The sequence below is a fragment of the Colobus angolensis genome, unplaced genomic scaffold, assembly GCF_000951035.1.
Source record: "Colobus angolensis palliatus isolate OR3802 unplaced genomic scaffold, Cang.pa_1.0 Scaffold685, whole genome shotgun sequence".
Lineage (NCBI taxonomy): Eukaryota > Metazoa > Chordata > Mammalia > Primates > Cercopithecidae > Colobus > Colobus angolensis.
In genome coordinates this window covers 81126-96358 of record NW_012120543.1, presented here as the reverse complement: position 1 = coordinate 96358, position 15233 = coordinate 81126, and the positions used below count along the sequence as shown (strand labels likewise).

Here is a 15233-nt window from a genome sequence, read left to right as displayed (position 1 = left end):
CCCCTTGGTCTTGGGGATTAACATTAGGCTCCTTGCTACTTATGCAGATTTCTGCAGCTGGCTTGAATTTCTCCCCAGAAAATGGGTTTTTATTTCTTATCACATAGTCAGTCTGCAAACTTTCCAAACTTTTATGCTCTGCTTCTCTTATAAAACTGAATACCTTTAACAGCACCCAAGTTACCTCTTGAATGCTTTGCTGCTTAGAAATTTATTCCACCAGATACCTTAAATTATCTCTCTAAAGTTCAAAGTTCCACAGATCTCTATGGCAGGGGCAAAATGCTGCCAGTCTCTTTGCCAAAACATAACAAGAGTCACCTTTGCTCCAGTTCCCAACAAGTCCCTCATCTCCATCTGAGACCACCTCAGCCTGAATTTTATTGTCCATATCGCTATCAACATTTTGGGCAAAGCCATTCAACAAGTCTCTAGAAAGTTCCAAACTTTCCCACATTTTCTGTCTTCTGAGCCCTGTTCCAACCTCTGCCTGTTACCCAGTTTCAAAGTCACTTTCATATTTTGGGGTGTTTTTTGAGCAACACCCCACTCTACTGGTACCAATTTACTGTATTAGTTTGTTTTCACGCTGCTGATAAATGCATACCCGAGACTGGGAAGAAAAAGAGGTTTAATTGGACTTATACTTCCACTGACTGGGGAGGCCTCAGAATCATGGCAGGAGGTAAAAGGCACTTCTTACATGGCAGTGACAATATAGAAATAAGGAAGAAGCACAAATAGAAACGCCGGATAAACCCATCAGATTTTGTGAGACTTATTCATTATCATGAGAATAGCATGGGAGAGACCAGCCCCCATGATTCAATTACCTCCCCCTGGGTCCCTCCTACAACACGTGGGAATTCTGGGAGGTACAATTCGAGTGGAGATTTGGGTGGGGACACAGTCAAACCATATCAAGTCCCATCAATGGAATGTGAGTGGAAATGATGTGAGCATTTCCTCACCATGGATTTTAAGAAGGAAATGAACTACTTCTATTCTCCTTTTTCTCATTTGCTGGCTAGATGCAGGCTGTGATGAGGCCCTATCATGATGAGGCAGGAAGTGATGGTTAGTTAATGAGAAACAACAACAAAAGGTAGTGTAGATTTCTCATTATTTTTTCTATTATAGAAAGCAATTTGACATTCCATTAATTTCTAATATTTATTGGCATTGTGGAAATTCAGGTTTTCTTCTCCCTGTAAAGCTAATTAGCTGTCCTTGCCAGCTTCTGTAGTTCTAAAAATCCTCAAGGAGTATTTCCCATGTCCTGAATTTTTGGGGTTTTCCTGTGATTCTTCCAGTTGTTGCTGCCATTCTAAGCTGTATTGCCAGGCAATACAGTTAAGGTCCTCTAACTGTTCTAATTTTCCTAACCCTGCCTATACACAGGGTTATCATGATGTCAGAGCTGAGTAGTAGTCAAAAGTTTAAATCCATGTTGGGAGGATATTTTCCTCTCTTTAGGTTATGCTTTATTAATTGGATCTGCATATTGGAGCGTTATAGAGTTTACTAAAAGACAGTTATTTCCTGGATATGTATAAACCTGCCTTTGCTATGATAGATATACAGTTGAGGGTTTCTGTTGGAACAGGCACAAATAGGAGTTCTATAATAATTTCAGTGTTGCTATTAGAATAGGTATACTTCCCTAATGGCAATGCATTGTTCATGGGCTAGGGTCCTTGTGCCTGACTTGGTTTTTCTTCAAGATTAATTCTCTTGAAGTAGACCCCATCCCAAATATGACCTGAAAATATTCTTCGGTCAGGCCTCCCCACCAGTTCTGCAAATGTACCCTGTCTCAGGTAGTAGAGGCAGGCTGAGATCTTTCCTATAGCATTTTCAGGCTACACTGAAAATAGACATCTGTTGGGCCAATTTCACCATATAGTTCACCAGATGCACCTCAGCCTAGTTATTCCTGACTACAGGGGACTTTAATTTCTGTGTACAACCTTTGAAACTTTGGGATAGAAGGAGATACATTATAAGAAAACATAGGGTTTGGCTCAGCCTTGGCCAAAAGAGAAGTCTCAGAAGGAAGCTTTGCTTGAGGCCCATAAAGGACAATATAGAGGCAAGTTAAACTAAATAGGCAAAAACAAGTCCATGACCATGGTGATTGAGACAGACAAGAGGCGAACAGGCAAGTGATAGGCTGGTGTGCAAGTTCATGAGCATGTGTGAGGGTGGTGGGTGGGATTTGGAAGAAAACAGTGAGTATGATGAGTGAGCACAGCTGCATCTGTATCATGGACTTAATGCTTGTAGATTATTTGGCTCTGACATTTAGATTTCAGAGGTAAGTCAGGGTTACACAGGTGCTAGTGTAGGCACTGAGGAGTAGAAAGATGACTGTTGGAATTTATTGAACTGGAATCAATTATAGAAGGAAATAAATAGTGCTTAGCAGTCAGAATATCTTATTTCAATCTTTTATTTGCTCAAAGGTTTTAAAAATAATAATCTATTTGATACATACCCATACAAAGCTAACACATGAAAAGCTTAAAGTAGGGCCTTTATCACTTCAATACATACTAACCAATACAAGACGATGTTTTCTAAGAGTACTGACAGCAAATTGTCCAACAAACATTTTAAAGTTTCACACAGTAAAATTTGTCAGCTTTTGGTAGAACCATTCATCTGTCAATAAATATCTTGGAATAAAGATCCTAGCACCTCCAGAATTACCACAGAAGCTTGCACAAGTGTGATTTTGGACATACTTATAAAACATTGAAGGGGATTGGTGGCTGTATTGGTGAGATGAGCCCTAAAGTATTTCTCAGAGACTGAAGCACAGGTAAAGAAAGGCAATGGGAATAGAATTCATCAGGATGGTGAGTGTATTCTGTTCCTACTCCTGCTGTTGTTACCAACCAACACAGTGGGTAGGTTCAGTCATTTGACATCAACCCCATGACCACAGCAAGGATTTAGTAAGGGGATTTATTACTTGTAACAAAGTAATGAGAACACTAGGGATACTTCCCAAAACAGTGTCTCCCTGAGATGGGGGCTGGGTCAGGTTTTCTTTTTCTTTTTTTTTTTTTTTTTTTTTTTTGTGAGAAGAAGCCTCCCTCTGTCTCTCAGGCTGGAGTGCAGTGGCGCGATCTCGGCTCACTGCAAGCTCCGCCTCCCGGGTTCACGCTATTCTTCTGCCTCAGCCTCCCGAGTAGCTGGGACTACAGGCGTCCACCACTGCGCCCGGCTAATTTTTTTGTATTTTTTGGTAGAGACGGGGTTTCACCGTGATCTCGATCTCCTGACCTCGTGATCTGTCCACTTCGGCCTCCCAAAGTGCTGGGATTACAGGCGTGAGCCACCATGCCTGGCCCTAAAGGTTTTCATAAACATAGGGTATTAAGGGTATATCCTGGTGGCTTTTGATCTTACAATGAGGTGATGCTGAGAGGCATGATCTGACTGGATCCTGCCATGCAGTGTCCATTTCTTAATTCAGCCCTGCTCCTAATTCCAAACACTAACGTTCTCCCTCTGATTGCATGCTTGGTTCATCTGGTGATGCTCAGGTAACATGATCTGAGGGTCCCTGGCAACTGAGAGACAATGCACAACTTTGTTATATAAAAGTTAAACCAGATAGGTCTTGGGCCGCTACCCTGGAACCAGTTACCATACATGGAATGGCTTAAAATAATACCAATTTATTATTATCTTACAGTCCTGGAGGTTGGAAATTTGCAAAGGGCTTCAGCACACTAAAATCAAGATGTTGCCAGAGGAGCTATCCCTCTGGGATTTCTAGGGAAGAATCTGTTTCTTTGTCTTTTCCAGGTTCTGGAGACAGCCTGTATTTCTTGGATCTTGGCTTCCTTCCGTCTTCAAAGCCAACAATGACTAGTGTAGACTTTCTCATGCTGCTGCAATCTAACACGGAGTCCCTGCTTTCCACATCTAAAGTACCCTTTCAATTACATTGGCCAATCTAGCATAATCTTAAATTAAACTCTTGCTGAATAGCAATCTTAATGATCCTTGGTCAGGTAATAGAAAATGGTACATATTCTGGAGAACAGGACATGGACATCTTTAGGGGACCGTTACCTGCCAAACACAATGAGGGTAGCGTCTAAATGAGTTTTCAAATGGACAGCAGTAACAACATCGACTTGGTGTTTAACCACATTGCTCTGTCCCATGCAGGAAGCAGGGAAAGGAGGGACTCAAGAGTAGAGGACGGATGTAGGGGTGAAAGAAGAGGATTCAAAAGAAGCCAGGTTGCTTTGTCTCAGGGAGGGGAGTGCACGGTGAGATCCTCTCCTGAGAATGACTGCTTAAACAATAGGTCGTTGTGGCAGGTGGCTGAGATCCAAGCTGGTTCGAATATCAGCCACGTTTCCACAGTGCCAAGTATCATGGCAAGAGAAGACTTGACAGGGAACCGAAGAAGAGCCAGGACCATCCCTACCTGGTGCCATCAAAGAGAGAGGACTATTATGACCTCCTGCAGGTCCTGACAGGGAAAGGCCCTCGGGGGCAACTGTGGGGACGGTGCAACGCCAACGTGAGCCACCATTTGAAATGAGAAAAAGCAGTGTGGCAGAAAGAAATGAGTCTGGTGCAGACCAGTGGTTGGTTTCCTAGGGTCAGAGGTCTAGGTCTACCTTCTTTTAGAAGAGAGGCAGTGGTAAGGCCTTGATGGGAACCCCCTGCCCCAGAATTCACTTAAGAGCAGGTGTACTTTCCTTCCCTGCGTGACTCCATGAAGCTGAGAAAGAAACGCACAGGACGACCACCCTAGAGCCCCGGGTCTGTCTGGCCTGAAATCGCCTCTCCCCTCCCACACTGCAGTACTGACACCCCCTCTCCCATTAGCATCCAGGAAGGAGTGTGAGCAGACTAGGGAGAGGAGAGGGCAAACACCCAGCAGTCCTTGTAGGAGGGGGTTTGGGGCGGGGGTGCAGACACACCAAGGAGCAGTTTGGTATCCATCCGCTGCTCCCTCCAGCGCGGCTCTTCCCGACCTCGCGATCCTGTCCCCTGCCCAGGCCCGCAGCCGCCCTTCCGTGCCATGTATTATAGCAGCGCCAGAAATGTGGTGGTGGTCGCCACGTTAGGGTCCGCGGGGGCCTCCTGAGGCACCCTGGTGCCAACCCGCAGGCCCAGGCTGGGGCTCGTCGTGGCCCCGCCCACCTCTGGGTTGGAACTAAGGTGGTTGTGTGAGGGGGCATCGAGCACTTTCGCGCCGTATCCCTCCGCCCCCATTCCCGACACCCTCGCGGCGAGCGGTTCTTGTCGCATCCTGCGCAGCCCCTGCCCAGTTTGGTGCAGAGGCGTGGGGGGCGGGACTCGTTTTTGCCATTCGGATCGCTGGGAAAGCGGTGGGACTCCAGCTGAGGAGCCGCCAGAGGAGAGCTGAAGAGAGGAGGGGGAGGCCGACGACCTGGGCTCTGGGCCTCTGAAGGCAAGTTGGGGTGCGTGAGGTGGGGGGCCGTGGTGTGGGGGTGGTCCGCCAGGGTGGACCGGCTGGCAACCTGCCTCCCCCGGACCCTGACAGCCTGGCAAGGAGGAGACGAGCCGGGCGCCGGAGAGAGGTGCGCAGTGCCCGAGATCCCTGCTATGGGGAGGCCCTGACTGGTGCGGGCCAGGCCGGGCCAAGGGCTGAGGGGCTGGCTCCAGAGGCGCTGTCAGATCGTCTGGAAGAGAACTGCGCTGACCGCTTCCCGGCCAGCTTTGCAGGCGCCCGCGCGCCGCCCTCGACGGTTTCTATACCTAGAGAGGGCTGTGGGGGACGCTCTTGCGGGAGAAATGGCCAAACGCCAGCCGTTGTGGGGGACGCCCGGGGAGGCAATTGTGGGGGCGCCTGCGGAGGCCCTCGTGGCCGGCGTCCCAGCTCTGTGCCCAGCCTACAGGAGATGGGCCGCGTTCACTGCTCCGGGCCCTGATTCGGGAAAGGGGCCTGTGGGGCCGCGTATCCTGGGTGCTGTCCCTTCCCACAGGCTCCAGGTTGAGGTCAAAGTCTTCTGTCTGCGCGGTAGGTCTGGCGTCTTCTGACAGGACACAGTGAGCATCTGTAGAGGAGAGGCTTGAGATAAAGGAGGAGCATGAGTATTGCCTGGATTTCTGGAGGTGTGTGGGGATGTGGGGTGGGCGCCAAACACTGGAGAACCGAATCGGGGTCGGGGACTGCGACCAGAGCAGGTCAGGCATCCAGGAGCACCTCCTAATCTTCCCCTCTCTAATGGTGTTCCAGGCGCTTCCCCCACCTTTCATTGCTCCCTGCCTCCCCCACAGTCCTAAACTGGGGACTTGAAAGGGTGAGCTTTGGAGGTAGGGATGATGAGGGAGACATACTGACAAGTACCAATTCACAACCTGTTTTCTAGAATATGCGGCTCCCTTCCCCCATTTTATGCTGCGCAGAGCAAGGGGATGTGGCGCACCTAGTGGTGAATCCTCAGAATTGGAGAAGGAAGTAATGAGAAGAGTATGACGTCAGGAGAAGGAGTTGTTATCTCTAGAACCTTGAAGCACGGCCCAAATAAAACGAGAATATTCCACCTGCAAAACCCCGAATGTTGAAAGACAGATATCAATAATATGGGGATTCTTATCCTTGGCGTTGGTTTGTCTACCAAGGGCTCTACTGCCACCCCTCATTTCCTGACTGTCTTCCTTTTTCATCTGTTTGTCCATAGGCCTGCTTTAAGGCTGGCCAGTTCTGCAAGAAAGGCAAGGAGGAGGAGACTGGCTCACAGCCCTGGAGGTTGGTGAGAAGGGTGAGGGGTCAGTTCAGGGGACAGTTGGAGAAAGAGAGCATGGCAGGTGGCTTTGAGCCCAGTGGGTGCAGACTCAACTTCTACTCTGCTGGATTTGCACAGTGTCAGCATCCTTTTTATTTCTTGCAGGAGACACGAGATAGGTGTAGGTTGGGTTGTGACTCAGAAAAGACCTGAAAGCAGGGATCAGGACTCAGGAAACGATAGATACATTGAACCCTTGAATGGGAAGAGAGATATTTGTCACAGGGGCCAGAGTGCCTGCCTATCTGCCATTCTCCATTCTCTCCTGTATGTTTACTTGTCTGTAGGACCCCCTTCTGTCAGCTGTGGGGCTTGACACCACTTGAACAAGAAAAGGAGGGGGAAACTGCACCACATCAGTGAAGGTTGGTATGAGAGCGGGTATACTTTTGGGTGGGGTGGTGGAGACCAGCATGGGTCCAGGAGTGATTAGGGTCCAATCTGGGAGCTTCTCGGCCCCTCCCATTGCCAACACACTTTCCCACCATTGTTGGACCTGTTTTGTAGCAGGCAGCTGGTCCAGAGAGACTTTCTCAAAGCCCAGCTGTCCCACCTAGCATTCAACATCAGTCTCACTGCACATGGGGTGACACAATTGGAAGAGACTCAAAGCCCCATTTCATTCTCTCTCCCTAGATCCACCTCCAGTGGCTGCTCTGCTGGTGGTGCAGTTGCTGCTGACAACCACCCTCAACGGGTCTGCACCCATCCAGGAAATATCTGTCTTCCTCAAGCTTGGTTGTGCCTGTTCTACGCACTATCTGTATTATTGAATTATTGACTGAGACTGTGTTTGGGAAGGAGGCTGAGTGACTACTGGACTGGATATTGACTGTAACTCTTGTTTCCAAGCTTATATCCTCAATCACCTAAAGATCAGAGTGTGAAGAAAGAAACCTGTGACAGATCTGTGGTTGAAGTTTAGACTGGGGGAGGAGTATATTACTGGACTTTCTTTGTAACTTGTACCATGACTGGGGCAGAGATTGAGTCTGGTGCCCAGGTCAAGCCTGAAAAGAAGCCTGGGGAAGAGGTTGTAGGTGGGGCTGAGATAGAGAACGATGTCCCTCTGGTTGTCAGACCCAAGGTTAGGACCCAGGCCCAGATAATGCCTGGGGCAAGGCCCAAGGATAAGTCCAAGGTTATACCTGGAGCAAGCACCAAAGTTGAGACAAATGCAGTGGGTGGGGCACGTCCTAAGAGTAAGGCCAAGGCAATACCTGTTTCACGATTTAAGGAAGAAGCCCAGATGTGGGCTCAGCCCAGGTTTGGTCCTGAAAGATTGTCTAAGACAGAGAGAAACTCACAGACCAATATCATAGCCTCTTCACTTGTCAGTACTGATTCTGTGTTGGTTGCTAAAACAAAGTACCTGTCTGAGGATAGAGAACTGGTTAATACAGACACTGAGAGCTTTCCTGGAAGGAAGGCCCATTACCAAGCAGGATTCCAACCTTCCTTTAGGTCAAAGGAGGAGACCAATATGGGGTCCTGGTGCTGTCCTAGGCCTACATCCAAACAAGAAGTCTCTCCTAATTCTGATTTCAAATGGGTAGACAAATCTTCTGTGAGTTCCTTGTTCTGGAGTGGAGATGAGGTCACTGCAAAATTTCATCCTGGGAATAGGGTAAAAGACAGTACCAGATCCAGGCACATGGCCAATCAAGAGGCTAATACCATGTCTAGGTCCCAAACTAACCAGGAGCTCTATATTTCATCTAGTTCTGGTTCTGAGGATGAATCTGTAAAGACACCCTGGTTCTGGGCCAGAGATAAAACCAACACCTGGTCTGGGCCCAGGGAAGATCCCAATAGCAGGTCCAGGTTTAGGGCTAAGAAAGAAGTCTATGTTGAATCCAGTTCTGGGTCTGAGCATGAAGACCATTTGGAATCTTGGTTTGGGGCTGGAGAGGAGGCCAAATTCAGGTGCAGAATGAGAGCCGGGAAGGAGACCAACAACAGGGCCAGGCATAGGGCCAAACGAGAAGCTTGCATTGATTTCATGCCTGGGTCTATAGATGTAATTAAAAGAGAGTCCTGTTTCTGGCCTGAAGAAAATGCTAATACCTTTTCAAGGCCCATGATCAAGAAAGAGGCCAGGGCCAGAGCAATGGCAAAGGAAGAGGCTAAAACCAAGGCCCGAGCCAGGGCCAAGCAAGAAGCCAGGTCAGAGGAGGAAGCCCTCATTGGGACCTGGTTCTGGGCTACAGACGAGTCCAGCATGGCAGATGAAGCCAGCATCAAGTCCAGTCTACAAGTGGAGGATGAGTCCATAATTGGGAGTTGGTTCTGGACTGAAGAAGAGGCCAGTATGGGAACTGGGGCTAGCAGTAAATCCAGACCGAGGACTGATGGAGAGCCTATTGGTGATTCCTTATTTGGGACTGGGGAAAAGACTAGTATGAAAACTGGAGCTGAGGCCAACTCTGAATGTATACTAGCAGCTGATGATGAACAGGTCATTATTGGTTCCTGGTTCTGGGCTGGTGAAGAGGTCAACCAAGAGGCTGAGGAAGAGACCATTTTTGGGTCTTGGTTCTGGGTCACTGATGCGGCCAGTGTGGAATCTGGTGTTGGGGTCAGCTGTGAGTCCAGGTCAAGGTCTGAGGAAGAAGAGGTCATTGGTCCCTGCTTTTGGTCTGGAGAACAAGTTGATATAGAGGCTGGGATTGGAGAAGAGGCCAGGCCAGGAGCTGAAGAAGAGACAATATTCGGGTCCTGGTTTTGGGCTGAAAACCACACCTATATGGATTGTAGGGCTGAAGCTAGCTGTGGCACCATGCAAGGGGCTGAGGAGGAGGAGCCCATTATTGGGTCCTGGTTTTGGACCAGAGTAGAAGCTTGTGTGGAGGGTGATGTCAACAGCAAGTCTAGCCCGGAAAACAAGGAAAAGGCCATGATACCATGTTTTGGGGCCAAAGAAAAGGTCAGTATGAAGCATGGGACTGGTGTCAGATGCAGATTTATGGCAGGGGCTGAGGAGACCAGTAATAGGTCTTGCTTCTGGGCAGAAAAAGAACCCTGTATGTATCCTACCTGTGGAGGAATTTGGAAGACTAGGCCAGAGGAGGAAGAGGACATTGTCAATTCATGGTTCTGGTCCAGAAAATACACAAAGCCAGAGGCCATTATAGGGTCCTGGTTATGGGCTACCGAAGAGAGTAATATAGATGGAACTGGAGAAGAGGCCAAGTTACTGACTGAAGAGGAGACCATGATCAATTCCTGGTTCTGGAAAGATGAAGCCATTTCAGAGGCTACTGACAGAGAAGAGTCCAGACCAGAAGCTGAGGAGGGGGACATTATTGGTTCTTGGTTCTGGGCTGGAGAAGAGGACAGACTAGAGCCAGCTGCTGAGATTAGAGAAGAGGACAGGCTAGTAGCTGAGAAAGAAGGTATTGTTGGTTCCTGGTTTGGGGCCAGAGAAGAGACCATTAGAAAAGAGGATGGGTCTTGCAGCAAATCCAGTCCTAAAGCTGAAGAGGAAGAAGTCATTATTGGGTCCTGGTTCTGGGAAGAAGAAGCCAGTCTGGAGGCAGTGGCAGGAGTTGGCCTTGAGTCAAAGCCAGGGACTGAGAAGGAAGAAATCACTGTTGGGTCCTGGTTCTGGCCTGAAGAAGAAACCAGTATAGAGGCTGGATCTCAGGCAATAGAGGAGATGGAGTCAGAGACTGAAGAGGAAACCATTTTTGGGTCCTGGTTCTGGGCTGGAAAAGAAGTCAGTGAAGAAGCAGGACCATGCTGTGTATCCAAGTCAGAGGATGATGAAGAGATGATTATTGAGTCCTGGTTCTGGTCTGGAGACAAAGCCACTAAGGAAACTGGAACTGTGGCCACCTGTGAATCCAAGCCAGAAGATGAGGAAGGGGCCATTGTTGGGTCTTGGTTTGAGGCTGAAGATGAGGTAGATAACAGGACTGACAATGGAAGCAACTGTGAGTCCAGGACATTAGCTGATGAAGATGAGGCCATAGTGGGGTCCTGGTTCTGGGCAGGAGATGAGGCCCATTTTGAATCAAATCCTAGCCCCGTGTTCAGGGCCATTTGCAGGTCCACGTGTTCTGTTGAACAGGAGCCTGATCCTTCACGCAGGCCTCAGAGTTGGGAGGAGGTTACTGTTCAGTTCAAGCCTGGTCCATGGGGTAGGGTCGGCTTCCCATCTATAAGCCCCTTTAGATTTCCAAAAGAGGCAGCATCTTTATTCTGTGAAATGTTTGGGGGCAAACCCAGGAACGTGGTACTTAGCCCAGAAGGGGAAGATCAGGAATCTTTGCTTCAGCCTGATCAGCCTGATCCTGAGTTCCCATTTCAGTATGATCCTTCCTACCGGTCAGTCCAGGGAATTCGAGAGCATCTTAGGGCCAAAGAGAGTGCAGAGCCTGAGAGTTGGTCCTGTAGCTGCATACAATGTGAGCTGAAAATTGGTTCTGAAGAGTTTGAAGAACTCCTTTTATTAATGGAAAAAATTCGGGATCCTTTTATTCATGAAATATCTAAAATTGCAATGGGTATGAGAAGTGCTTCTCAATTTACCCGAGATTTCATTCGAGATTCAGGTGTTGTCTCACTTATTGAAACCTTGCTTAATTATCCATCCTCCCGAGTTAGAACAAGGTTTTTGGAAAATATGATTCGCATGGCCCCACCTTATCCGAATCTAAACATGATTCAGACATACATATGTAAAGTGTGTGAGGAAACCTTTGCTTATAGCGTGGATTCCCCAGAACAGCTGTCTGGAATAAGGATGATTAGACATCTTACTGCTACTACTGACTATCACACACTGGTTGCCAATTATATGTCTGGGTTTCTCTCCTTATTAACTACAGGCAATACCAAAACAAGGTTTCATATTTTGAAAATGCTACTGAATTTGTCTGAAAATCTTTTCATGACAAAAGAACTACTCAGTGCTGAAGCAGTGTCAGAATTTATGGGTCTTTTTAACAGGGAAGAGACAAATGACAATATTCAAATTGTTCTTGCAATATTTGAGAATATTGGTAACAATATCAAAAAAGAAACAGTGTTCACTGATGATGATTTCAATCTTGAGCCGCTTATTTCTGCATTCCACAAAGTTGAGAAATTTGCTAAGGAACTGCAAGGCAAAACAGACAATCAAAATGACCCTGAAGGGGACCAAGAAAATTAGTAATGTTTAATTGCTGACCTCAGATTGTCCTTATGTTCCTGAGTTATGATCTTTGAGTAATGCTTTGGCTTTAACAGTTGGTTCTGTGTTGCAACATATATCTTTAGTGCTGACACTAACTTTGTCCAACTCTGTAAGTTGGAGCATTTTTCTGATGCCAACTGAATATTAGAGCTGAAAACACATTTGTTGATATTTGTCTTGTCCAGATTGTGATGTTCAGTATTTGAGCTTATAGTGAACTGAGCCATCATAAATAAGCTACCCTTCTGATTTTCGTTCTACTGTGTGTGTGTGTTTGTGTGTGTGTGTGTATATATATATATATTTGAGTGTTGTTTGTGTTTCAATAAAGTTATATGTTAAAATTGGCAGAAATCACCCTTCTTCTTGAACTTAAATACAGACCCAATGATAACACATGAATACACATAGAGATAATTAATATACGAATAATATGTTCCTTTCAAAAGTTTTTTCTCAGATTTCAACACAAAAATTACCAGGGACTGCTATGTAGGGCATACTTCAGAGAAAAAGTAGCTACTTCGGTTGGACTCTGAAGTTTGGGAAAGAGGTTGGTGGTGTAAAAAAAAAAAGCATGGAGTTGGGAAAAATTTTCCTATGGGAGTGAGGTATCCTGTTTGCCTAGAGTGAGTGAGAGGAATATATTAAACAACATAGAGGATGATATAAGTTTTAAAGAGCTGAGAATTTGCATTTTACAGCTCAGAGCACAACTGCTGCTTACATACTACCTAAAGGGCAAAATAATAAGACAGGAAAGCATAGGGATTTGATTGAGTCAGAAAGACAATTTAATCATGATGGTACCGTGGTAAGTGCTAAGGCAACATCATACAGCCAGTAAACATGATGATGTATAGGGTTTTAAATTAGCAAAAGCCCTGACACTTTCGATATTTCATATAATAGAGAACACTGGTGTCATACATGGAAAGTATGATCCCATCTGAAAAATAAATGTGAATAAATTGACCAAACTCATGTGAAGTGTATATTATTTAATAATAGAATTCTACAATGATATAAAATGTATCGAATGAAGAGGTAAGAGAGACTACAATTTCAGAAGAACTGGCTTGTCAAATAAAAAATAAAAATTATTTAAAGGACCAAATTGTAAAATTACCAAAGTTCCTGAGTTCATCCCACATATATTTTTACATTTAAAAAGGTTGGAACATGTATCTTCAAACAGTAGCAAGAGACAGAGTCCAGGATAACAGGAAATATGCAAAGTTTTATTTTCTCAGAAAAAAAAAAAAAAACCACTAGATACAGTGACCCTTTTACATTTGGTTTGCCTCAGGATGCAAAGTGCTTTTTACCACCTGATATCATTCATTACTATTTCTGGTTCATTATAAATGATATAAATTAAATTCCAATATGATGTTAGTTTGCTAAGGTTTACAAAAGTAGGGCAAAGTGGCGGTTTTGCCTCCCTTCACAAATCAAAAGTTTTAACAGGGATCATCCTGGTGGTGCAAATTGGAGTTTGAATGTTTGTTTTGCTTACCAGCATTTTTCAAGACAGATATTGCGTGTGTTTTAGTATGTCGCTCGAGTCGTATACAAAATATTACAAATCACTTCATCTCCCCAATCCTCATCGAATGTTCCTCCCCGGTCCTCCAGGGCAAAGCCCGGCCTTCCTTCCAGCTGTCTGGGCCAGGAGCTTGAGGGTCTTCTAGCAAGCACCCCGGAGGCTGTCTTCTGACTGTCATCCAGGGCTGTGGCGAACTAGCTGACTGCGCAGTCACGTGGAGGGGTGGGGCGGGGGTCGGGGGCGGGGGGAAGCTGACGGTGGGTCATGTGACCAGGCTCTGGGTTGGGCTGGCCTAGAAGAGTGTTTTCTTACACCCAGAAAGTACAGGAAAGGCGGACGACACTTGTGCTCCGCAGAGCGCAGAGCGGGAGGTTGGGGGGAAGGGCGGGATGTTAAGGTAGGTAGGTGTCTCGCCATGCTTCATCAGCCTGAAAACTAATTTCTCAGGCGACAGGAATTACAGTATTTTTTGGTAGAGGAAACTATCCCTCGGCCAACCGCGAGCGTCTTAGACAGTCTGTCTTTTGTCCAGGAGCTCAAGAAGCAGAGATTCTACCTGCCCAAGGCGTTCGTGAAGAGAAGCAGCTGTTGCTATTGGAGGAGGTGGATGCAAGGATGGCACATGCCTTCCCTGAGAGGCGGTGACTGAGACTAGATGCGGGTGCAGGTAATGCCTCGGATCTGCCGGCTACCTCCTGCCTTTTGAACATCCCAGGGCTCCCAGCCCAGTGCCCGGTGTTTCTATGTGCGGGTGGGGGAGGTGGGCATGTGGATGGAGTTGGCTTCAGGGGAGCCCAGAGAGGGGAAATGGTGAAGTGACAATTCGTGAACACCTGTGGTACTGGATCAGGAAAGGTAAGGGTGGGGATGGGAACCATGGGCTTTGCTACTGCCGTCTTCCTCCCACCAAGTAGGCACTCTGCTCTCTGTCTGTCTGTCTGTCTGCTTATTGGCAGTATTCAGGCAGTGGGGATGGCTAATACCAGCTTAAAACTGGCAGAGGGTGGAGGAGGGCAGGAGAAGGGAACACATACATCTGCCTTTTCCTCCAAGGCTCCAGCTGACTGGGGATGCAAGAGAGGAATGAACCTCAATCCTGGCAGTTCTAGGAAAAGGAGGAGAAGACATAGACTCGAGGAGAGGAAACCTAGATGCTGTGGGTCTTTCACCTAGGATTTCTCATTAGGATACTCTAAGCTTCTCGACTCCCAACGGGATTCCTGGATCTCAGCCCCATGCAGCAGAATCTCATTCCCATTGAGGGACACAAAGTGGGTTGCTGCTCCATGTGACACTCTCCCTGCTCTCTTGGGCCTCAGAGGAGGGTCTTTCTGGGGAGCACCTACAGAAACTGCTTCATGGATAGTTTCCTAAGTTCCCCTCTGCATACCCTTTGCTCTCTTGTGTTGTGATCTCTGCTTATTCCTTAGGATGTGTTTCTTTGGTCCCATCCCAGGTAGCAACCCCATGGTAAGTCCTTGTCCTCTTTCACATTGAGCATCCTCCTTTCCCCCTGCCCCATGCATCCACTGGGTACCAAGTGAAAGAAAGTGGTTCCTCTACCCACAATACTTCTGGCACAGAATGTGTGGATTTTTCACACCAAGCAATTCTCCTATTCTTTGAGGACACCAGTTAGGTATCCTACAATTTAATTCAATTCAGACACTACCCAGAGTTAGTGCAGACTTCTCTGGTTAAGGGCTCATTCCCA

General features: G+C 47.0%; 2 protein-coding genes across 9 annotated transcripts in view; both read left to right on the top strand.

The window, feature by feature from the left end:
• Window positions 1-12313, top strand: part of GPRASP1 (G protein-coupled receptor associated sorting protein 1) — a 58299-nt gene extending 45986 nt beyond the window's left edge. Inside the window, exons 1-5 of one of the 7 annotated variants that reach the window (XM_011926411.1) lie at window positions 5220-5449; window positions 6024-6114; window positions 6684-6751; window positions 7076-7153; window positions 7425-12313. In XM_011926411.1, the coding sequence (XP_011781801.1) occupies window positions 7759-11946 (4188 nt within the window). In that variant the 5' untranslated portion in view covers window positions 5220-5449; window positions 6024-6114; window positions 6684-6751; window positions 7076-7153; window positions 7425-7758 and the 3' untranslated portion in view covers window positions 11947-12313. Of the gene's footprint in view, window positions 1-5219; window positions 5460-6023; window positions 6115-6683; window positions 6756-7075; window positions 7154-7424 lie in introns of those variants that run through there. The other 6 variants (XM_011926414.1, XM_011926417.1, XM_011926412.1 and 3 more) reach the window with 6 other exon arrangements.
• LOC105500768 (G-protein coupled receptor-associated sorting protein 2) overlaps window positions 6678-15233 on the top strand; it is a 47053-nt gene continuing 38497 nt past the window's right edge. Inside the window, exons 1-2 of one of the 2 annotated variants that reach the window (XM_011926422.1) lie at window positions 6678-6751; window positions 7076-7153. The gene's annotated coding sequence lies outside the window, so the exon portion shown is untranslated. Of the gene's footprint in view, window positions 6752-7075; window positions 7154-14049; window positions 14123-15233 lie in introns of those variants that run through there. The other variant, XM_011926428.1, reaches the window with a different exon arrangement.